This window comes from Indicator indicator, chromosome Z (assembly GCF_027791375.1).
Source record: "Indicator indicator isolate 239-I01 chromosome Z, UM_Iind_1.1, whole genome shotgun sequence".
In the NCBI taxonomy this organism is placed as follows: domain Eukaryota; kingdom Metazoa; phylum Chordata; class Aves; order Piciformes; family Indicatoridae; genus Indicator; species Indicator indicator.
Window position 1 is genome coordinate 20,008,793 of NC_072053.1, and position 25,483 is coordinate 20,034,275.

A 25,483-nucleotide genomic window follows, 5' to 3' on the forward strand; every position below is an offset into this window, starting at 1 on the left:
TTCTAGAGCCCCCATCTTTCTGCTCAGCAAACACCATGAGCACCAGACACAGTGGCAATTTCCTGCTGATCACATAAGGCAGGGGGGAGAAGGGGGGGGGAATCTATAATATGTATCCAGAAAAGGACTTCATTGCACTTCGTAAAGACAAGTAAGTAAACCTACCTATTGCCCTAGAGTGCCAGTGACAGATAAGAAGTTTGACAGAAGTCTGTCAAACTGCAACTGATCAATACTTTTTTTTTTTTGTACCTGCTGCATGCCACCCTCAACACAACTGATTGTTTTTCAGAAACCAAGAAAATAAAGGATAACATGATCAGTTAGGGTTTTTTAAAACATTCTCACCTGCCAAGACAGGCCTTAAAATAAATCTGTAGTGCCATATCAAAACTGTACCTTTCAGGTTATTCACCTGAGTGAGGCAGCTGATCCAACCGATCCTGAAGTTAACATGAGTTTTCAAATGGACTTCAGCGGTTTGGGGGTCAAAACTTATGTGCTCCAGAGAGTACACTTGACAACGTTCACTGTTCGTTAACAAGGTCAGATGCACCTGGGACTAAGCAAATTGTCAAATCTTACTGTATATGTGTATAATATTCAGTAAGTTATATCGCAATGATTATCACCTGGAAACTTAAGATACTTTTGCTGATTCTTTACCTAATTTCACAGGACCTATAAGATAATTCTTGCTTCCAGGCAAGTGTTTAGGCAGCAGAATGTAAAAGTTTGTTTTTTCTAAATAGTAATAATGCTGACATTTTTGGTATGACACATGCAAGCCTTTTAAGTCTCTGTAAGAAACAAACTAATCTTCATCAAGGTAAACACTCTGTCAGTCGAATTATCAAAAAAAGCCAACTCCTCCTACTAAAGAAAACTGTATGAAGGCCATATAACTAATTGCTTCTAAAAGTGTATTTTCTTCTGCCTTGAAGAAGACTGCTTCAAGCAATGGTGTCATTTGGCAGAAAATGAAAACCACTATGGAATAACCATTGTTTAACACCTGTGCACCTAAGTTCCCTACCACTTTTCCAAAAGAGAGAGGAAAGGATTAATCCCTGGCAGGTATTTTAAAATAAAAAAAATCATTCTGAAGTAATTTTCTAGGCAAACTGAGATTCAAATTGTAATACAAATAGGACACTGCATTAAGAAAGATGTAGTCAAGCTACTAATCAGAGTTCCTTTATGATAGTAACTCTACAGCAGCATGTAAGAAAACACCATCATATTGATCACTGATTTGGCATGACAAGGCAAATGAACAAATACGATAAGATAGAGAAAAAAATCCCTTCTAGTCTGTGAATAAATAATACTACCACTTGTTTAGGAAGAAAATAACTGTATTTTATGAGAAGTATTGTCTTCATATAATTACAACATACAATACAAAGCAATGGTGTAACTAAGAATTAAAAGAAACAAACATTTCACAGGGTATGAAATTTAAAGAATAATTTTGAGGATTTACAGCTGTTTACTAAGCAAATTGTGTCAATGTTCAGAACACAGTTTTGGAATCATTCTAGACTGCAGCCCATCCAGGTACACCAGTATATAACTCCCACCCTTTTCAAGCAAATTTAAAATGTCAATAATTAAAAAAACATTACTTAAAAGCAATATAATGGAAACATTATTTATCGTATTATTTATCATATAATTCAATTTTAATGCATAAAAAAATTACTGTATCAGCCTAAAATTTGTCTGATCTGCATAGCTAGAGATTATAAATTAGCTTTTGGCTTCCTGAATTCTATCACTTCATCAGAATAAAGTTTAGCAATTTCTTTCTTAGTAAATCCATGTTCTAGAAGTATCTCTTGTGTGTGTTCTCCTATAAAAGGATCTCTTTTAAATGAAGGAACAGCAGGGGTTCTTGATAGAAGAGGAGCAGGTCTAGGACTTAGCTCTCCCTCATCATTTTTGATAAAAGAACTTCTTTGTTTGTTATGCTGATGTGAGGCAACTTCATCAAAAGATAAAACAGGGGTCACACAGGCATCAGTACCATCAAATATACTGCACCACTCAGCTTGTGTCTTCTGTGCAAATACGGATGCAATTTTTTTCTTCATTTCAGGCCAGTCAGAAAAATTCAACTGACTGGGAATCTTGTCTGAGTCTAGGCCAAGACCTGAAAGGAGAAAAAGCAAAGTTTAACTACAGCGCATCTTAGATAAATTACCAAGTGCTGCCCATAACTAAATACTCTGCCATAGCAGAGAACACTAACTAAAAGTTGTTTCAAACTTTTTTAGTATATCTGTGAGCAGAAGAATAAAACGGTCTATTACTTGCAATTACACTAAACTGCATCACTTACAAACCTTTCACTGACTACATGTAATAAACATTCATTTGTATAAACATTTCGTAAGACCAGCTGCCTAGAGATAAATAGTTTGCTCTGAGAACATTCTTTGTAATAGGTATTGCATTCCCTGCCTGGTAGTAGCAATACAAAAGTTTGCTGAGTGAGTCTTGGATTACAGGAACATATTTATCTCACCGAAGCCAGTACATCTGCTAGAGGTGTACGTTCAGCAAGGTAGAGTGTTTGAAGTCCAACAGGATGGGCTTACCTCTGTGCCAGAGATGAGAAGACAGTATATACCCAGGCTTGATGTGCATGAGGCAGCTCAGCTAACTGACCTGCTTTCTTGACTTCTTCAGTCCAAACAGACTCCATCAGCATCTGCTGCTCCCTTTTCTTCAGCTCACTTCCAAGTTCCAATTCTCCACTGGTGCTCTTTTGGAGAAGTGAAACCCATAGCCCTTACACTAACTAACTGCTTAAGAACTCTGCTTCCTAGAAGACTGATCACATGGACCACCTGGGAATGCAACACACACCCCTTCTGAGACCCAAGAGCAGAAGATGGACACAGAGGCTTTGTACTGCAACCTTCCTCGACTAGACAGGTCCTTGCCTTAGCTAAGCACCATCTTCACTCTCATTGGGGAGTGCACACGTCTCCTGTGCAGCCACTTTCTGTTTCTGTTCCCAACGATTCTGTTCTCTGCATTCCCTACCCTTCCATTCTCCTACCCTGAGATACAGAATCGCTATCACTTCTTCTATCAAAAGAGAAAAGGCCATTAAATGACATTTTCAAAATGGAGATTGAGTACAAAGTACAGAGTCTATGATATCAAATATAAATCAGAAGTGGTATACTGAAGGCTGCCAAACAGTCATATCCTGAAATTCAGGAGCACAAACAGAGCAGGAAAAAAAATCAGAAAAAGCAGGGCAAAGAAAGAAGTTTTTAAGAAATCAGAAAATGACTGTCATCCTAACACTTCACAAACAACAAGAAAAGGGAGCTGTTGTGTAAAAGGCAGAGAAAACATGGAGGTCTGTAAACATTTAGTTTTGAGCAGCATCAGCATTTTTACATCTTATTAGATATTCCTATGGAAATTAGGGTAAGTATTACCAGAAGGTAACCATCAGTTCTTATTGAGTTACGTCATGTGCACCTTAAATCACTAAGCTTACAATCTAGTCTTCATTCATATCATGCCCCTCCCCCCAAAAAGATCAGCTGAAGAGTATTCATATTGGTTGAGTATCCATAATTAAATGGAAGCTAACAACACTTTCAAAATTAATTCAATTATTAATTTTCAGAGTGTAATACTAAAGATGAACTGTGCTATGTGCTTTACTTAAGAACTAGGTGGTGTGGCAAACTTACCTTCCACAACAAGCTAAAGAACAACACAGTATCTGAGATTCTCTCTCAATGCATGAAATCTTGTCAATTGGAAGCATGCTTTTTATGTTTTTGTTTGCTTATTAATTATGATTTGGGTTCTAGTAGCCAGTCCAATACGACCAGAGCTCTACCATTACCCATTACACAATTACATATGAAGGTTCTGCCAGATGGAAAGTTGGCCGATCCTAAACGTTCTAGCAAAACAGAACAATATGCAGAACTTGGAATTTACTGCTACACGTTCATTTTCCACTGACCACTGAAGACTTCAACTTTAAATAGCATGATCTCACAGCATTTGAGCGCTACAGCTTCTAATTTTCCAGCTTGTGCTAACCGTTTGTGGTACAGACAAACCAAATCACAGAAGGAGTAACTGGTTCAGCAAGGAAACAATTACACAGCACAGAATTGTCTGGGATACCACAGGATGACAGATTTCACCCAACTCAATCACAAGCAAAGTATCTTTTACACAAACTATCTGGTAAAGCAATTACAATTTGTTTCCAAGATTTCTTGTTCAAAACTTTATCTAGGGATTTTTGTTTAGAAAAGCCCAGTAACCTACCCTAGTATAATTTCTGAAAAATGAAAAATAAAGTCTCCTTATAGAAAGGAGCTCCAAGGCTCCTTTAAACGCTATCAACTTTATTGGCATATATTTGCATATCATTTATTAATGCAACAAATTTAAATCTCTAGTTCTACAGAACTTCTTAGACAAACTGCAAGAAAATTAGGCACCTATTTCAAGAGAGAGAACAGTCAAATTCATTACATAAATCAGCAAAGCTGCTTTGATACGTTGGAAATAAACAGCTTCTTACGAGTATTGTAGCCACGCTATTTAAAAAGATCTCTAGCAAAAAATTAACCAGGATTTTTTTGTTTTAACTTCCTGATTTTCTTTTCAAAATTGCTCACAGCATAGTAATTGGGGAATTATTTTGCCACAACACAACTGAATAGAACCATAGTATGGGAATTCTTAATTTTGGCTTAAAACACAGACATAAGGTACTCTAAGTAAAATTCATTCTCACTTTGAGAGGGAATTGAACTTTAGCATATTCATAGATTCATAGAATCAACCAGGTTGGAAGAGCCCTCCAAGATCATCAAGTCCAACCAATCACCCAGCCCTAAGCAATCAACTTGACCATGGCACTAAGTGCTTCATCCAGTCTTCTCTTGAACATCTCCAGGGACAGCAACTCCACCACCTCCCTGGGCAGCCCATTCCAATGGGCAATCACTCTCTCTGTGACGAACTTCCTCCTAATATCCAGCCTATACCTCCCCTGGCGCAGCTTGAGACTGTGTCCCCTCCTTCTGCTGCTGCTTGCCTGGGAGAAGAGACCAACCCCCACCTGCCTACAACCTCCCCTCAGGTAGTTGTAGACAGCAATGAGGTCACCCCTGAGCCTCCTCTTCTCCAGGCTAAACACCCCCAGGTCCCTCAGCCTCTCCTCATAGGGTTTATGCTCCAGACCCCTCCCCAGCTTTGTTGCCCTTCTCTGGACACATTCCAGTACCTCAACATCTCTCTTGCATTGAGGAGCCCAGAACTGGACACAGTACTCAAGGTGTGGCCTGACCAGAGCTGAGTACAGGGGAAGAATAACCTCCCTTGTCCTGCTGGCTACACTATTCCTGATACAGGCCAAGATGCCATTGGCTCTCCTGGCCACCTGGGCACACTGCTGGCTCATGTTCAGCCTACCATCAACCAGCACCCCCAGGTTCCTTTCTGGCTGGCTGCTCTCCAGACACTCTGTCCCCAGCCTGTAGCACTGCATGGGGTTGTTGTGGCCAAAGTGTAGAACCCTGCACTTAGCCTTGTTAAATCTCATCCCATTGGCCTCTGCCCACCCATCCAGCCTGTCATTCCAAGATAGCAGTGAATTCTTACTACAGTAACTGTGTAAAGGTTGGTTTTTTTACCACTGCTCTAAGTTTCTGGAACTAAATTTTTCACATAGAGGTAGTTCAGCAAAATGTTGATCAGGCTCTGAGCATCACTGCAAATGTATCCATAGCTGTACTCCAAATTTACATATTTAATTACCACAATCACAAAGGTTTTGGTGCAGCAAAAGCCTGACCATGTTATTTGTACAATGCTTGAGGCTTATCATGACAAATAAATTCAAATGAAAATTAATATTATGTGTACCCAGTGTGTCTAAAATGTAATGAGGAAATTCTTCCTGACTTTGCACATTTTAACAATGGTGTATTCAATTCATTACATTAGCAGATTTTTAATACAGTACACAATAGTTTACACTACATGAAGACCCCTGTGGAAACCCTTCTTAAGGACGAAAAAACGTGTATTTTAAGTGCTTCCTAATTATTTTTCCCTTCTTTTGGAAAAGAAGTCACACAATGTAGGAGTATCAAAGTAGCATGAAAGGAACACTACCTAATACATGTTCTGAACTTCAGGGACTGTTAACATTTTTGACACCAATCTAAGCTGATATCAAGTTCACCTGATGTAACTGGTGTTTGCACCACAGGATATAACACAGAATCAATCCTTTACTCTCACCTGATACATAAAATTCACTGTGTTTTGCAGGCCTGCTGTAGCCTGGCTACAGCAGTACTAAACACTGCAGAAACAATTTACAGGTCAGTTGAAAAACATTCTGTCTCTTTCTGCCAACATACTGAAACTTAACATTAGTAGCATATGTTTCTTGTATCAGATTTTTCATAAAATGCAAAGGCATTTTAGTTATTTATTGGCTTACTTTTGTAGTCATAAAATTAATATAAGCAGGATATAACTCCTATTACTACAGCAATTATTTACCATATCTATTTTATATAGCTTTAGTTTCTCATATAACCTTAAAAAATAGAATAAATTAGTGGTAAGCAGAAATTCAATTTTCCTGCCAAGTACAATCAACAAAGCCAACAATCTCCTTAAACTAAGATGCTGTATTTTCTTAAACTTACTTAGTTTCCCTCTGCAGACATCTTAGAACCTTCCTAGCCATGTCATTAAATGCACTCTGATCCAGCACTAGATTCTCCTAATTCTGCAGGGAAATGCTAAAGTGAATCAAAACCAAAAGGAAATTAGTTTCACTTTGGCTAACCAGAACTCTGAGCAGTGACAAATAGCTCAGAAATCATGTTCTTTTTTCAATTCTGCAATGTTTAAATCTCCAACTCTTGACATCTGCAACAACTATATCCTTATGTTCTCATTATACTGGCAAAGTAACCGACTGTGAATATAGACAGACATAAGGTGGCTATTTTGTCTGGAACACCACAAAATTGTTCATCAGCAGAACTGAACAAAATTATGGGAAGAAAGAATGAATTAAGTTATGGAAATCTTAACTGGAGCACAGCATTTTAAAATTACTTCAAGAAGATAATTGATGGTCACACCCAAAGAGTGGCTGTCAATGGCTCCATGTCCCAGTGGAGGCCAGTGACAAGTGGAGTCCCTCAGGGATCAGTCCTGGGACCAGTCTTGTTCAACATCTTTGTTGGTGCCATGGACACTGGCATTGAGTGCACCCTCAGCAAGTTTGCTGATGACACCAAGCTGTGTGGTGCAGCAGACATGCTGGAGGGAAGGGATGGCATCCAGAGGGACCTGGACAGGCTGGAGAGGTGGGCACAAGCCACCCTCGTGAGGTTCAACAAGACCAAGTGCAGGGTCCTGCATCTGGGTCGAGGCAATCCCAAGCACAAATCCAGGCTGGGCAGTGACTGGCTGGAAAGCAGCCCTGAGGAGAGGGACTTGGGGGTGCTGGTGGATGAGAAGCTCAACATGAGCTGTCAGTGTGCACTTGCAGCCCAGAAAGCCAACCAGATCCTGGGCTGCAGCAAGAGAAGTGTGGCCAGCAGGTCAAGGGAGGTGATTCTCCCCCTCTACTCAGCTCTGGTGAGACCCCACCTGGAGTACTGCATCCAGTTCTGGAGCCCCTATTACAAGAGGGATATGGACATGCTGGAATGTGTCCAGAGAAGGGCCACCAGGATGATCAGAGGGCTGGAGCACCTCTCCTGTGAGGAGAGACTGAAAGAGTTGGGGCTGTTCAGTCTGGAGAAGAGAAGACTCTGAGGTGACCTTATTGTGGCCTTCCAGTATCTGAAGGGGGCCTACAAGAAAGCTGGGGAGGGACTTTTTAGGCTATCAGGTAGTGACAGGACTAGGGGGAATTGAATGAAGCTGGAAGTGGGGAGATTCAGGCTGGACGTGAGGAAGAAGTTCTTCCCCATGAGAGTGGTGAGAGCCTGGACTGGGTTGTCCAGGGAGGTGGTTGAGGCCCCATCCCTGGAGGTGTTTAAGGCCAGGCTGGATGAGGCTCTGGCCAGCCTGATCTAGTGTGAGGCAAAAAGTAAAATTTCCTAAGAAGACTGTAGTCTGTATGTTGGATTTTTTAAAATCCAACAGAAAACAACTGAAACACTGTCACAGAAGTGACTGCAGTTGTCCACTTCCAAACCAGTTCTCTATTGCTAGAGTAACCGTTTCTGGCACTTCACCTGTTAAAATCAAACCGTTCCTGTGCATTGCAAGCATAAGGGGGTACTTTCAAATATGAAAATAAAGTCATCCAGTTTGGGTGTCCTGATGTAGGCAGATAAACTCAGAGTTGCCTGCTCCAACTTTATGATCTAAATTTCTGAAAAGCAGCAGCTAAAGAAAATTGAGAATTTATGCATTTTCCTCAGTGAAGAGTTATCTAAATAAGTCAGAGACTGGTCAGTGATCATGTTATATTGCCTGTCCAGCGAATTCATTCATTGGAGGCTTCCTTCTGGATAATGATAAGCCTTCCCCTGCAGCAATAATCATTACAAGAAGGGCGCATTGTACAGCAAAGGTTTGTTACGAAGACAATCAACAAATAAGACCAGACTCCATTACAGAATTTGTTCTCCTTTTGAACAAATACAGAGTCCATCCCACTCTTGTAGCTTAAAAATGCTATTCAACTTAATCTCTGGAGAAAAATAAAATACTGCAGCCATGAATACTGCAGGCCAGTGGTTGATCACTTTAAGCCAAACACATGTATACTCAAATAAGCAGCCTTATTTTTTTTTCTTCTTTCCTTTGTATTTAATATAGGCATTCTCCCTGAAGATGTGTTGAAATTTATATTTCCCTAACTTCCAGAGCAAAGACCTACATATTACTTTGATACAGTTTTATACTTAGTTGTGTTCTACAACTCTATTTCTTAGAAGCAAAAAAAAATCTCAAGGGATTGGATGAGAAGAACATTTTAAAGAACTGCAAAGTGTGGAATAACCAACTATACTTTCTTTTTCAAGATAAGTAGCATAGAACTGGAGTTTACAGACAAGTTATTCTCAGCGCAGTAAGTCAAGTACCAGCTTCTGCAGCCAAGAACAAAGCTCTACCAAATTTGGTAACTAATCTGGAGGCAATACATAATGCTGCACAACTGCACAGCCCTTTTTAATCTACACAAAGAAGCAGTCACTTACAGCCATGATGTGCAAGAACCCAGGCTGCAAGAGAACAAACTCCAAGTGTACAGAACAAGATCTACCTCTGGGATTCTGCTCACCAAAGTCATCCCACCTTAAACCCCCAGAGCTTCATTTCATCTTCCCCATGCTCCTGAATTTCAAGTGCAAGCCCTGGCACTTCCTGGCACTGACTACACTCTTGTTAGCACAACACAGCTGACTGGGGCTGAGCTGGCAGCAGCTGCCTGTGGGAATGATTGCCATGGTTTAATCCTAGCCAGCAACTAAGCACCACACCCTTTCCTCACTCACTCCCCTTCCCCACAGTGGAATAGGGGAAGAATCAGAATGGTAAAAGTGAGAAAGAAACTCAGAAGTTGAGAGAAAAAAAATCTTTAAATTAAAAACACTAGTAAATTTTTAAATGGTAAGTAAAAGAGGGGAAAAAATGCTAACAGAAATAAAAGAAATAAAACACCAGAAATACAAGCAATGACAATGAAAACAACTGCTCACCATCAAGTGGCCAATGCCCAGCCAGCCCTTGAGCAGTGACCTCCTTGTCAATCTCGCCCCAAATTTTATTGCTAAGCATGATGTCTGTATGGTATGGAACGTCCCTTTGGTCAGTTAGGGTCAGCTGTCATTGCTGCACCCCTTCTCAATTTTTTGTGCACCCCTAGATGATGGGGCAGTGTGAGGAGCAGAAAGGACACTGACTCTGTGTAAGCACTACTCAGCAGTAACTAAAATATCAGTGTGTTGCCAAAAATATTTTCATCACAAATCCAAAACATAGCCCCATACAAATTATTATGAAGGAATTGAACTCTGCCTCAGCCAAAAACAATCCAGGTATTCATACTAGAATTCAAGGAATAATCAGCGAGGAGAGACTGAGCAAGAATAAAAAGCTACTCCACCACCATCCTTGCTCAGCAAAGTTTTACCATATGTAAGTCATGCATGCAAAAAAAAGTGGTGCATGGAACACTGGGTACATCCCCTTCAGGTATATTCTTCTCTTCATTAAGCAAAGCTAACATTAGATTGAGAACTTTTTATATCCTGCATGTTCAGAATAATGCAAAGAGAATAAATGCCAAATTATTTTGTGATTTTTTTGCATTAAATATTTTCATACAGCCTATATGGAAAGCATAGCAGTCTACCAAAGAGGCAGAACAGAAGATATTATTTTTACACTGAATAACCAGTAAAAAGCTAAGAGCACATCTGATCAGAAGCTTGACTATACAAACAGTTCAAAGGTAAAGTGGCACCTGCAAATTACTGCTTTAACTTCACACGACTATTTTGCATGACCCATTCCAATTCCCGAATCAGAGAAATCATATTTTATAGCTATATATGAGCTTCAATCAAATACAAAAATTATGTCCATAGCTGGATACTAAAAGCATTCTGAAATTGTGTGTTCGAAGTTTATAAAACTTGACTTTTCCTCTAGAAAAATATGATTCCATCAAGAAATATTCTGAACTACTTCCAGTGAGCATTCATTTTTGAAATATTTAAAGTTTCTTTAAAAAAACAAAACTCACCAAACAACAATAAAAAGGTAGCACAAATAACAGAAATTACTAGAAATTTTACAGGCAATATCGAACAATTAGGTCTACTTTTAAAACTATTTTCACAATTCACTGAAAAAAAAGAGGTTTTCGAGAAACAGTTTAGTCCAGAAGAAAACCCACGATCCAAGTGTAGTTTCTGAGAGTAAGGTGAAAAAAGGAAGAAAAAAGAAATACATCAAATAAGAAACTCAACTAAACTGCTACACTACTACCCAAGTAGTTTTTAGGAAGTGTTCTGCTTTTACAAAGAAATCAATATAACCACTGTGATGAATCAAAATAAAATATAAAAGAATTAACTCAATCATGCTTTGCTGGTGTGGAGCAACTGCTCCAAGCTACTTACCCTTTATAAACTGCTCATAAAATTGTGGCTCAATGGCACCAACAGCCATGAATTTTCCATCCGAGGTCTTGTAGGTTTCATAAAAAGGTGCCCCACTATCTAGCAGGTTCTCACCTCGAGGTCTGCTCCATAATCCCAAATGTTGTGATTTCCACAGGAAAGAACTTAAGTACGCTATTCCTTCAACCTTGAAGAATTACAGGAAAAAGTAAGAGCTTCAGTAACTTACCTGGCATGCTATCTTGAATTTACATTAAACAAAACCTCTGGTAAGCACTTTAATTTCTTAAAATTTTCAGTTACTAATTATATTGCATATGTTAAATAATCTAGAATTAGAGAGTTAAAAGGAACATAAATGTGGTAACACTGCTTCAGATGGGTAACACTATCAATCCACAAAGTTTCCTCCTTTCTCAAGTTTATAATCATTGGGAGTTCACAAAGAGAACGGAAATAATTTTACATGATGGGACAAGCTCTATATAACATTAGGTATCTTGACAGCTGTCAAACCTTCTAAACCTCTGGAAATCAAGAAGTTTAAATCAGTCCTGTAAATATCAAAATTTATCTCACCATAAATATATATGAAATTACTGATTATAATAAGACTGTTATTTATAGAAAAAAATGGAAGGAAATAAAAGGTTAAAGCTCTCTTATACCATGGGAATTGGAAAGCTCATCTCCATCACTAAGTTAAAACAAAAATCACTCTCACTCTCACCACTGGCAGGCATATACACACAGCAAGGTAATCTCAAAATAGGCAAGTGTTTGATGAATACAGCACTAGAAATCATGATTAATCCCGTTTCAATTCGCTCCTTAAAATGTTAGCTATGTGGAATACAGCCAGATGCAAATTCAGTTTGTCCCGCCTTTCACTAATTATCAAGCCTGTACCAGTTTTTCCAAGCCAAATCACATCCTATCATTTTCGCTCACTAGTAGAATCCATTTTCTTACATCTGAGTTAGAAAAGCTGTAAGAGAGGATAAGGTAGTACCAACGGTACGTGGATAGAAATATTCCACCTATACTGGGTTACACCCATCCTGGATGGGGCTGAAAAGAACCCAGCCCCCAGGTGGACAAAAGGAACTTAATCCAGGTGAGACTGGGCTCCTTCTCCCCCAGGAGATGGTGTCCCCTGGCGCAAGGGTGGTCTATTTCACTCCCTATTCCTGTCTAGCAAGCCTATAAAAGGGCAGACATCTCGCTGCTTGCGCTCTTTCCTGCCTGGTTCGCTTGAAAGAACATCACTGCTGCCGCTGCCTTCTGCACTGACCACGTGGCCGCGACCTACTTCTTCCAGTGGAATCCACTCGCATCCAGGGGAATACAAGGCCATCCAGGCTTGGTTTTCTATATTTTCCCATTTACTCTCATTCCTTACCTTTATGAACCCTCCCTGTTACTGATATAGATAGATAGATAGATAGATAGATAGATAGATAGATAGATAGATAGATAGATAGATAGATAGACAGACAGATAGATAGATAGATACCTTTTTTTTTTGGTAAAAAAATTTACCTCTTCTACTTCCAGACTATTTCTTTTGTGATTTTACTTCTCTTCTCCCCTACCACTTTTTTTCCTCTTTCCTCCTGCTCTACCTTGCTGGGAAAAAAGGGAGGGAATCTCAATCTGTTACCATCTGAGCTCCTAAACTCCAGTCAGAGCTCAAACCAAACCGCACACCACCGGAAGAGAGAAAATCCTGAGTTGTGTAATTTTGATTATCACTTTGCGCATTGTCAGCTGTGTAAAATTAATCCAATATTGTTGATAAAGAAAAACACAGAGATTCTACCTTTGTAGAGATTATACCAAAGAGCTACTGAATTTTCATGTGGAAAGGTCCACTAGTTTCTACCCTTCTAAGCAAGAAGTTTTGTTTGCTTTACTAACAATTCAGTCTTGCACTGTCCACATTAAGAAAAAAAAAAAAAAGAAAACCAAGCCAAAAAGAAAACCACAAAAACAGTGGAATTAAGGATAACATCAGAGAGGGATAATATCAGAATAAGCTCAAACTGAAAGTTACTTTTTTGTGCTGATGGAACTACTTACAATACCTACCTATAGTGCTACTGGAAACACTTAAAACAGCTCCTTTAGACCCATATAGGGACTTTAGAAACATCCCTGGTTGGGCAAACGGACATCTAGCTTCTGCCTGAAGTGATTTCAAGTAAAAAGGTTTCCAACATCTGCACCAAACCTCCAAAGGCAAGCTCAAGTAACAGCATGCACACACACACTGATGTAGTCACTTTCTTTTAAAATATGGACAACTTAGAGAGACTCCACTTAAGCCAAACTACAGGATGATTACAGTAACAGTTACGTGTTTCACTTAATGACTCTCTCATCCTAAAAGTATCATCAGTCTCTGAAACAGGACAAGAATCAGAGATGCCACCTCATTGAGTTACCTGTCTACTCCACAAGTCTTCTGTTCCTTCCGCAGAGTGAAAGATTTCAAACAAAACTGAGAATGAATCCACACTGATCTAATTTTTATCCTTGTGACTGATGAATGCCTCTAGAATGTGAGAGTTTTGGTTTTGAATACCTCCAGGCTGAGGAAAACGGGAACCCCAGTTTCCTCCTGGACAGCTAAACGCTCTTGCCATGAGACTACTACACAAGTGACCATTACCAGCATCCGCTACTGTTGCTGGTCTTTTCACACAGAATGACTCATGCTGGGTCAGATGCTTACCATCAGCAGCAGGCTTTGTGCCTGAATTTGGAGTGAACCTAAAACGTGGCCCTAACTCACACGCCTCTACTCCAGCGTGCTGCAAGACTAAAGATGTACAATGGTGCCTATCATATATCACCTTGTCCACCCCATATCCTACCCAGCACAGGGCAGCTACCAGGCTCACTGTAAGGTACCAGTAAATGAGAAGAGACAGCAACTAAAATGAAATCAATCCAGACAAGGCACCTAAAGTTTCTGATGTAGACAGCTGAAATGCAGAACCCAGTGTCCTCTTTTTATGCAGCACAACAATAGTGGACACTGTGAATAGCTGATCCAACCCAGCCTTTGACCTGATCCTTTCTACTCTTCTGTCAGTTTAGTTTCACTAACCACATGTGTAACACTCCCAAGGCATTTCCAGCTTTCATCCTAGCAATTAGAACGAAAAGATAAAGAACAGATTCTTCCATCACAAAATTTTGGATCTTACTCTAAAATTACTAACCTCAAAGACAAGAAGTACTTTATTTTTTAAGATTACTTCAGAAAAATAAGCACTGCAATAAAATGAAGAAGTAAACAAGAAAATTTAATAAAAGGAATCCTGAGGACACAAAGCTGCTAAAAAGATATTCATTTCCCCTCTTCAACCATAGAAAACTCCACCATGTATCAGAGCCATTAACATATTCAGACTACCTAAACTCTGAAACAGCTTAAGTAGTAGGCCTGTTAAATAATAAAATTTTTAAAAGTTAAAACGACAGCTGAAATGCTGAAATCACATCACGCTGTGATTTTTTAAATATCTACTTCTACAAAACAAGCTTAGACATAAACCCATCAACCTGGTCTATTTAACTATCTTTGCTGTTAATGGATGCATGTATGTGCTGACGGACAAGAAGCCGGACATGAGCACAGTGTGCGCTTGCAACCCAGAAGGCCAGTGGCATCCTGGGCTGCATCAAAAGGAAGTGTGGCCTGCAGATCCAGAGAGGAAATTCTGCCACTTTGCTCTGATGAGACCTCACCTGGAGTATTGCATCCAGGTCTGGAGCACCTAGTATAGGAAGGACATGGATCTGATGGAGCGGGTCCAGAGGAGGACCACAAACATCATCAGGGGGTTGGAGCACCTCTGCTATGAGGACAGGCTGAGGGAGCTGGGGGTGTTCAGCCTGGAGAAGGAGGCTCTAGGGAGACCTAACAGCAGCCTTCCAGTACTTGAAGGGGGCCTACAAGAAGGATGGAGAGAGACTGTTTACAAAGGCCTTTGGTGATAGGGCAAGGGGCAATGGCTTCAAACTAGAAAACAGCAGATTTAGGTTGGATGTTAGGAACAAATTCTTTACTATGAGGGTGGTGGAACACTGGAAGAGGTTGCCCAGGGAGGTGGTTAGGGCCTCACCCCTGGAGATATTTAAGGTGGGGCTCAACAGAGTTTTGGACAGCCTATCTAGTTGAGGATGCCCCTGCTCACTGCAGAGGGGGTTGGACTAGATGACCTTCGGAAGTCCCTTCCAGCCTGGCCCATTCTATGATTCTATGTTTTTCATTAACTGTCACACTCTAAGTCTATTCAAGTGAAATGCCAGGTAAAGTACATCTAGTGATACTAAAAAATATTCCATCCATTTCAGAGGACACCAGGAACATCAGCAGGAAACTAAATTCCACAATTATAATGAGACAATAAAAAGTTGAAGTAAGTTTTGAGGGCTTAAAAAAAACCCCAATAAACAAACAAACAGAAAAAAAATCAACCAAAAAAATCCCTTAAAACATCCCATTCCCAATGAGCCCCAGATCTCATTAGGATGCTAGTGGACTTAAACTGGTTCATAACAAACCCTTTTAATGACTTAAAGTACCAATAGCGAGAGTAAGTTAATATTCCTAACTACAATAAAGGCATTTTTTTCAGTATCTTGAGTCTTGTCACAATTCTCCAGTTTTTTCTTCACAAATATACAAATTCCTTCAAGTTTCCTTTATAGATCATGTTTTTAGACTGCCATAATTTTGTTGTGTTTCTCAGACTTTCTCAAATTCGTCTTTTTTGGGCAAAGATCATCGCTAGTATCAGAAACAGTATTTTCCTGAGGCCTTATAAATGTTGAATAGAAGAATTACTTCAGAACTTTGCTAGACCTACTTCCTGTTTATACATTCTAATACAATGCGTGTATTTTACAACAGCATGATATTGTTGACTCATGTTCGGCTTGTGACTACTACAAACCCCAAAACTGTACTTCAGCCAATTGTTCTCAGGCTGCATTTGTGCAGTGGTCTCTATGAATGTCAGCCCTTTTTTTCCCCAGGTCATTTCTACAATTTGAAAAGGTCATTTCCCATTCTAATCCAAGTGTCCAACATACTTGTAGTTCTTCCCACATGCATATCATCTGTAAATTTACTAAACACAACTGCTCGTTCATCATTCATCTTATTGGAGAAAACACTGAATAAAACCCCAGCAGATGTCTGTAGAATGCCAGCTGTTCAGTTTTTCATTCTAAGAATCAGTTACTAGTAACTATTGTTGGGGTAAAAACACTAGGCCAGTGTTGCACTGATCTTATAGAATCTTCATCTAGACCACAATGCCACAGCTTCCAAGAATGTCATGGTGATTTGTCAAAAGTTCGAGTGAAAACAGTTAACATCTTTTGGTATTCTCCTACCTTCAAGACCTCTTCAACAAAGGGATTTTTTTCAATTAATACAATTTTTTTCCATTACATGTAAGTCCAAATTGTGATCTTCACTGTGTCACAATACCTCAAGGAGAGGTCAATTTTTAACTGCAATGTTCTTTAGAAAGAAAAACTGAAAAAACACACAGAGGGAGAAGAAAGAAAAACAAACACCAAAACAACAACAACCCACTTGCAGATAATACTTGTTTCAAGGATAAATATAAATTGGTATTTTTCCTGTGTGTGAGTGGCCCTGCGGTGAAAAAATCCATAGTATTCATTATTAAGTTAATTTTGCCTTTCATTTATTTTCCAACACATTAACAGAAAGTGTTCAAAGCTGACTTCTTGGCAATAGTCTATGGCAGAGTGTTTATGTGAGGGAACAGTGCTTCTAATTAGACAGGACTAGTAACAGACTTGTAAGCAGATATATCTTGGGTAAAGCGAACACAATTCTCTGTTTTATTAGGATCATGATTTTTCCCATTATGCATTATGCAAACTCTTTTATTATACACCGTAATTTCCATACACCAAACTTACTCATCAAACATACACAACCAGTATTTTGTAAAGAAGGCAGACTGGGAAAAGGAAAGACAAGAAATGTCACAGGGCAAAAGCTGCAGCATGTGCCCCACGCCATGAAGACGTGATGGCAACAGTGATACATGAAAACTGTTTGCATATGAAGAAATAGCCATTTTAAGAGCTAGCTTACTTTCTCTTTCCCAAGTTTGCAATTTTAAACCTTAAATATAGCTCAGATTTCGACCTTTTACAGGCTTACGAGTAGGAAAAGGCCGCAAGAAGCAAATCTACAAAACCTCACCTTCCTTGTGACCAAACTTACCATACTTGCATCAATGACCTGCCCTTTGCCAGATTTGGTACGCTCGTAAAGGGCTGTAACAATGCCCAGTGCACACATGACACCTCCACCGGCAAAATCAGCCAGAAGATTTAAGGGTGCATAAGGCTTTTCATCTTTCCTACCCAGCTTTGACAGCACACCTGACAGTAAACAAAGCAAACAGAAGTATAAGATTAATTACAAACATTGATTTCTACAATTAAAATGTCATTCTTTTCATCTATGCAAGTAAACAAGGAATAAAGCAAATTTCTACCATGTTTTCTGTCTCAGCAGTGAATTAGCAAATAGTTACTCTTTAATTCACAAAAAAAACATATTAAAGCAGATTAGTGAAAAAGCACAACCAAGCTCCCTTTGCTTCCCCCAAGGGGCCTCCTCCCCAACCAGAAGGACTCTCCTCAGGCTCCCCTGGCAGAAGGCAGAGAGGCTGCTAGACTCAGCTTGTCAAGGTCAGTGCGTTGTCTTCAGCCAAAAAAGAAGAAGCAGCAGCCAGACAGCCCAGCAAGCAAGCTGAGAACTCAAACTGCCCCAACTCTGTTTTGAGAGTCTTAAACATTTCTACCTCTCCAATGGAAGTGTTTAGAATAATCATTATTTTGCTTTCTTACACCCAATAGTGACTTATTTACATTCTATCGCTTTCTCTGCTTGATCTTTGCAAAGAAAAATTAAAAAGACAGTTTTTAACACCATCACAGAGTGCAATAAGTCTGTATTAGTACTTTGTATATGCATAGAATCTCCACAAGAATTCAGTAGGCAGTATGAACTTGTCTCAAAGCAGCTCTGGTAAATGGTTCTTCTTTGAATCTTTTAAGATAAAAATAGAGGTAATCTTCTGTGCAGATAACCCATAAATTAATAATCACAGCAATGGAATTCACAAGCATAGCTGCACTTGAGTCCTATCCTACCTGTTCAACAACCCTTGAGGGAAAAAAAAACCAAATGGTGTGTCTAAAAGGAATGAGCAACATAGAAAAGTTACCTGTGGCTGCATGCAACATTGACACAGGGAACCTATGTTTATGCCAGCAATTACACGGAAGTGAAAGGGGAAAAGAGGCTAATCCAGTTTACTTCAGATGGAGGGTGGAATCTCTTAGTATTTCTCTGCCATACTGAACAACTTATTCACTGTCCTCTTACTGTAGTTCTCTCATAGTGACTGCCTTAGGCAAGTAAAAAACTGCAGTCTGACCCCATGCCTGTAGCCTAAGTCTGAAACTTGCAGCATACGCACTCAAAATTTCCTGACGACTGCATGATTCTGGTGCACTGTGTGGTTAGCTAGTGTCTAATGTGCTTCCTAAGTATGCACAGTAAAAAGGGGTTTCCACAAGCACAAAGCCCCGTCACTGACTAAAGCCTCACTTTTAACAGTCCAAAGGTCACCACAGGCACCAGCAGATTAACACATTAACTTACATCTTGAGTTTGTAATGCAAGCCATTTTTTTGTTAAAAAACGCTAAAGCTCATGAAACAAATACTGGGGACATGAGATCTTGCCCTGTCCTAGTTCCTTTAGATACAAAGAAATACTTGACCTGCCAGATTTCAAGCAAAATTATTTAACTTTAGGGAGACAGTATGAAGCAAAATACAATTTGTTAAATCAGTTCTAGAGGAAACAAACAAACAAACAGAACAAACCCATTTCTTTTTGTAAAAAGAAAATACTAAAATCTAAGATAGCAGTGAACTCTATTGTTTCGGTACTGATGCCTTCCCTAAGCTGCTAACAAACAGAAGTACTGCAATACTTCAAAACCCTTGAGACACAAAGTCAGAATTGTTTCATGAGCCATCCTTTCTTTACTCTTTTTTTATTCTATGATAATCTTTCACAATGAGAAAAGATTAAACTCATCCATGAGGAAACCTAATTCCACAAGACAATGACGCTCCACAGTAGGTGGTACTGGATCATTTGCAATGCCTCTCGTCTGGCCCTTTGCTGGGGCTAGAAGAAGTGCTTTATACAGTAGGAAGCCAAGAAGTTTTGGGCCACTTTCTCTCCTCCCTTACAGGCTAAGAGAAGAAGTAGAGACAACAGCAGTGTGACAGCAGAAGGTGGGGTCACGCATGACACACTCACTGACATCAGGAGTGCTGTGTAATTTTTGTGGTTTTTTGTTACTGCAAACATGACACTTAAAACATCCATACCGTCTGCAACACCTAAAGGAAACATTGTGTTGCCACTTCATTGCACAGAATCATAGAATCACTTTGTTTTGAACAGCTTTAAGGTCATTGAGTGCAACCATTATCTAACAAGTCTGGTGCTAAACCGTGTCCCTTAGCACCACATCTGTGCATCTTTTTTAAATACCTCCAGGGATAGGGATTCAACCACCTCCTCGAGAAGCCTATTCCAGTGTTTGACAACCTGTTCAGTGAAAAAGTCTCTTCTAGTACTCAACCTAAGCAATTTGAGGCCATTTCCTTTTGTCCTATCGCTTGTTACTAGGGAGAGGGGACCAACACCCACGTCATTACAACCTCCTTTCAGGTAGTTGCAGAGTGGTAAGGTCTCCCTTCAGCCTCCTTTTCTCCAGATTAAGCTACCCCAATTCCTTCTCCCATCCATTCCTCATAAGACTTGTTCTCCACACCCTTCACCAGCTTCACTGCCATTCTCTGGACCCACTCTAGCACCTCAATGTCTTTCCTATAGTGAGGAACCCGAAACTGAAGACAGTATGCCAACTTTCCTTGCAGTTGATATCAACAGTATTTGCAGCAAAAAAGCACAAGTGCTCAAATGGCTTAGGCTGTCTAGTTTTCCTTTGCTTAAAAAAAGCTGTTCACAAACACAAGATAATCTGCAGTCTTTTCAAGCTCATAAGCATGCAGATTTTCTAGGAAAGAAGCCCTGGTTAAAGACAAAAACGTATGAAAACTTCAGTTCTCTTTTCTAAAAGAAAAACTTTATTCAGATGAAATAGCACAAAGAAAGGAAAATATTGTAGTGAATGAGAGGACAGGCTGATCCAGCCTAACAGCTAGCTGCTGCTGCCAAAATGAACAGCCTGTTCAACCCATGTTTCCTCCTTTGTAGTACTGGGTTTTTATATTTGCTGAATCCCTTAACAAACTCCTTCAACTCAATAACCTGACAGAAAACATTCTCATTCCTCCTGGCCAGTTTTTGACTTGTGAGAGCTTACAGAGGGGTTAAGCAAGGGCCACAGTGACTGGAGAGAAAGGAGCAGGGAAAAGCACGTGGAAGGAGAACGAAAACCTCATTTCACAGAGAGATGCTTTAGTCTGCTCAACTGTTTCATCAGACTACACATCTGGTAACTTGAGCTATCTGCAAATAAACTGTCAATAAATTCTTGGGCCTTTATTTGAGAAAAAACTTATTTGACAGGAAAGTTTACAGCCTACCTGATAAAGCTACATAATTGATGTCATGACCTGCAGACTTGGCATATTTTCCTGTCTGGCCAAATCCAGTAAGTCTAGCATAGATGAGTCTGGGATTCTCCTGCAGAAGGACCTCTGGACCAAGCCCAAGTTTTTCCATGACACCTTAAAAAGACAAAGCATGAAATCCTAATTCACATTTATTTTTTGTAAGACTCGACATACGCATGGTTCAAAGTTAAATTATACACTAACTGAATTGCAATTTACAAAGTAATACACTCCAAATTCATTGTCTCTATTACAATGTGAACAGCCAGAATATCACAAATTACACACATCTTGCATACATTTTGAATATATCCAACTGAGTGGAAATTACACTGTGGGGTCCTTTCTTTTAGCTTTTTTTTTTTTCCAACTTTTTTCCTGTTTTACTTCCCTAGAAGACTGACACACATTCTTCTGCAATCCATCTATTGTTGAATGAGACAAAACACAGGCTTGTAAAAACACCAAACAAAAAAAAAAAAAAAAAAAAAGAAGCAAACTCTAATCTTTTTCCCATTAAAATGACCTACAATTGCTTCCACTTTCACTAGAATATATTTTCCTCACCATCTTAGTCCCCCAGTACCCTCCATGCATTCCTGTATCTTTCATTCCTCTGATGTAAATGGACTATGTCACTATTCCACAAATTACTTCACACTATTCACAAAAGAAAATGTGAGTTTTGTCATGCAGAATGTAAGAAACTTTTAGAAATCAATGAAATGTAGATTTGATCAGCATGGGTTTACTGTAATCAAGGCTAAAGGCTGATTTTAAAAGAAGCAAATTCAAGCTGCAAATGGTAAGATTTTTATTAACACAGTGCAGCTTGGTCAGACAGTGGCACAGCAGAAACATTAATTTTGGAAGAGAAAGGATAACATAACCTCATTTGTTATTCCATTCCAGAACCTAGTACTGCAACTTGTTTCAAAAACCAGTCCATAACATTCCTAAATCTTCACATTCCCTAAGATACATTGTCTTAGACACTGGGTAGACAAGCGATTAATGTCAAGGAGAAAGCAGTGAAATTCAGTAAAAAGCAAGATTTTCAAAGCACAAGTGTGAACTGGGTGCCAAATAACCCCTGGTGTCACAAAGTCATTGTGGGAAGGTCAATGGCATATGAGTGTTTAAAGTCCTGCTACTTGGGCCCTCATCTTCACATTGATTCATGCTGGATCATGGTCTTAGGCCTGTAAAACCTAATGTGTAGTTAAAAAACACCTGCATTTCCACAATTAAAAATAAAAATCAAAACCCTCAAGTGCCTATTAAAACAAAGAATTTTTATTACACAGAAAAAAAAAATCCCACTACAAAATAGGAAAATGAAAAAAAAAAGTGGAAAATGGAGCTTAATGTCTTCACTTTCTTTACACAGCTTCTGAGGAACAAAACAAAATTTTATGGTTAAAAACATTACAATTATAAAAGCCTGTTTTCAGAATGAAAAGCATTATCTGTGACAAAGGATAAATAAATCTGTTTATGATGTGTGATATTTAACAGACAACAGCCATCCATTTCTAAACTGACTGTGTAAACCCTAAAACACTTACTGAAGCACGACCATTGAATCATACAATGGCCTGAGTGGAAGAGACCTTTAAAGGTCTCGTCCACCCCCCTTGCAAGGAGCAGGGGCATCTCCAATTAAGCAGGTTGCTCAGAGCCCCAACCTGACTCTTCATGACAGAAGACCATACTCCAGGAACACCAGGGATACTGACATAGTCCATGCATAATCATCTGATAAGTGCCTGTGTATGGTTCATGGATGAAGACAGCATGTTAGATATGTTCCCTCCAGAGGAATCACAGGTTTTTGAGATTTAGACCACTATCTGCTATGTCCTGTTCGCTAGCCAACCTTACAAATGTGAACTGAATTACATCAGCAAGCATGAAAAACACTGCAGGACTGATGCCCAAGCTCATGCATGACTCTTTGGCTCAAAGTATCTTCTGGTGCCATTCAGAACTATTTGCTCAGCACCTGGGTCAATGGGGCAAGGTCCTGGCTGACCAACTTCCACAGCGTCTCCTGGCTGACCAACTTCCACAGCGTCTCCTCAGTGGTGTTGCAGGGCTGCTGCACTTCACAAATCCCAGTGCATCCCACTGTGTCTTTCACTCAGACACAGGAAATAAGCCCCGAGCTATTTCCCACACATTTCAAGAAGTCACAGACAGACAGGAGTCCTCTCAGCACTGCACCATCCTGGCCCCTTAAGTGACACGTACTCGACCTCTCGCTTACACCACACAACCTCTGTGAAGCTGCTCACATGCCCCGGCCTCAACTCTAGCCCAGCCCTAGCCCGGTGCCCCCCAAGACCGCCCTCGCCTCACCGTGGCGGAACGGCTCGATGAGCACGTCCGCCCCCCTGCACAACCGCTTCAACACCGCCGCGCCCGAGGGTCGCTTCAGGTCGAGTGCCAAGGAGCGCTTGCCGCGCGCCTGCACATCACTGGTCGCGGCAGAGCGCGTCCGATCCACCCGTACCACTCGGGCCCCGAAGTCAGCAAGGATCATGCCGCAGAGCGGTGCCGGCGCCAGGCCGGCCAGTTCCAGCACCCGCACACCGCTCAGAGCCATGGCGGCCGTGCCTGCCGAGCGCCGAGACATCGATCTCCGCCGGCGTTTAACAACCGCCCGCGCCGCGGCGGTTCCGGTGACAGGCTCGGCGCTCCGCGTAGGCGGAGGACGTCCCAGGGGGAGCGGCGTATATCCCGGGGGTTTACGCTCTGAGGCTTGGGGGGGGGGTTGTGTTGCTCCTCTCACCTCTGCGCATGGGGTTTTAGGCGTTCTCTTGCTGCTGGGGGTGAGGCAGACCGAAACGAATGAAAATGAGCACCCAGTTTTCAGGAAATGTCTCCGGCGTCAGCCGTCATGCTTTACAGAGCGGCTCACAGCAGTGCCAGTCCTACCCGGTCCTGGGGTTGCCACGGATGGTACAAGCCCCCACGCATCTTTAACTTCCCCAGGTCACGTTCTGGTTATTTCTGAAAGAGCTGAGAATCAGGGTTTTCCACCACGTGTGGTTTTAAACTGGGCTGTATAGCCCTGTTGCTCCTGGGAGCTCCAGCAGCTGTGGCCTCTCCTGGAGGGGCAGAACGCACAGCTGGAGTAGCACCATCTTAGGCAGTCCTTGCTGGGGACGGGGCTGGCACACCTGCTAGTGGAAAGCACTCAAGTGGGATTTTAAATAATTACAGTTTTTAATCAAGATCTCTATGCTTGCAGCTCACCAATGCCTCCGGAGCCACTAGCACCCTGGTGCAGCAAAGGGAAAACTGCCAGAAATGCCTTCAGTTTCCACTGCACAGAGCCGACGAGTTTATGCTTGGTTGACTCAGATGGGGTTTAATAAAGCCCACATTCATGCACAGTCTCTCTTTCAATGTAGCTTGCCAGAAAAGCAGCCGTGTTTGACTGGAGTCCATGGTCGTTTTATTTTTGTTTAGGCTGCTCACAAGAAGAGACATCCATCCAGCAGAGGTGATGAAACCCGCATTGGATTAACATGGTTTCTCCGACTTCAGCCCTTCTCCCAGTATTTCAGGTTACTGAGTAGGAGACTGAGTAGGAGACAGAGTGAAGGGGCCCTTAAAATCAGTTCCATGCTTCCTTCATTGTTTATTTTTAAATTAGTTGGACTACAAAAATATGTAAAGGCAGCAAATGCAATTCCACAATTTGTTCTACCCTGCAATAACAAACAAAAGAGGTTTATTGTCACAATACTTTTTATTTTCCAGGTAGACACCTGGTTCTATAATGCATGTACTGATTTACCAGTGCTATGATACCACCCACAAGAAGTAATAGACAGATAAAATTGTGCCTTTTCATTCAAATCCATCTTCCTTAAAGACACCATTCTGTAAAAAGATTTGCTTCCACAAACCATTACGTTACTGCGATGATGCATTTTTTAAAATGCTTTTCAGTTTCGTCTTCTCTCACCTTCAGGTCTTGGAGTTTGTGTTGAGTAAGAACGGACAATTTCTGTTGTGTTCCCTTCTTTCATTTCACCTGATGATGCTGTTTGGTTTATCACATTTAAGTAACACTGTATTCACACCCTGGATAATGTCTGCAGCTTGCTATGGTTTAACCCAGCAGCCCTTGGCACCTGCTTTGTTGCGTGTGTTTTGTGTTTATTTTTTGGTTTGGTTTGGTTTTTTGTTGTTGTCATCCACCAGGGGTACTCTGTGAAAGAAACATTCAAGTTAAGACCTTATTGAATTATTTCAGTTTCAGGGAGGTAAGGACATGAAGTCTGCTTTTTAAGAAAATGGATTTTAACAAACTAAGAGATAAACAGATATGAGAAAGAAACAGGTACTGCAATTAACTAAGAGATGAGGCTAATTATCTGAACCCAGCAAATTCTGCTGAAGCAGCAGCCTGACCAGCAGAAAATGTACATTAAAAACAAAGAGCCCTCCCACTAGCATGGGCTTGCAGTTAAAATGGTGTAGTACTTATCTATATGATACCATTTATTATGCATCATTAATATGCAACAGCAAGTGGATATCTGTATGAATTCAGC

The 25,483-nt window shown here is 40.5% G+C and overlaps 1 protein-coding gene across 1 annotated transcript; it reads right to left on the reverse strand.

Annotated features, from left to right (window-relative positions):
- Positions 1-1,745: 1,745 nt before the first annotated feature.
- On the reverse strand, positions 1,746-23,520 carry AMACR (alpha-methylacyl-CoA racemase). Its single transcript, XM_054398065.1, has 5 exons — positions 23,274-23,520; positions 20,883-21,026; positions 17,461-17,621; positions 11,175-11,361; positions 1,746-2,155 (listed from the first exon to the last, which is right to left on the reverse strand). Exons 1-5 carry the CDS (start codon positions 23,518-23,520, stop codon positions 1,746-1,748), a joined length of 1,149 nt encoding a protein of 382 aa, XP_054254040.1.
- Positions 23,521-25,483: the final 1,963 nt, after the last annotated feature.

Excerpts from the sequence above, each read along its gene's own strand:
- AMACR (XM_054398065.1), bottom strand. The coding sequence starts at position 23,520 with ATGGCTCTGAGCGGTGTGCGGGTGCTGGAACTGGCCGGCCTGGCGCCG. Across the intron at positions 17,622-20,882 it reads CAATTATGTAGCTTTATCAG|GTGTGCTGTCAAAGCTGGGT; the intron begins GTAGGCTGTAAA and ends GTTTACTGTCAG. Across the intron at positions 2,156-11,174 it reads TTATGAGCAGTTTATAAAGG|GTCTTGGCCTAGACTCAGAC; the intron begins GTAAGTAGCTTG and ends TTCTCCTTTCAG.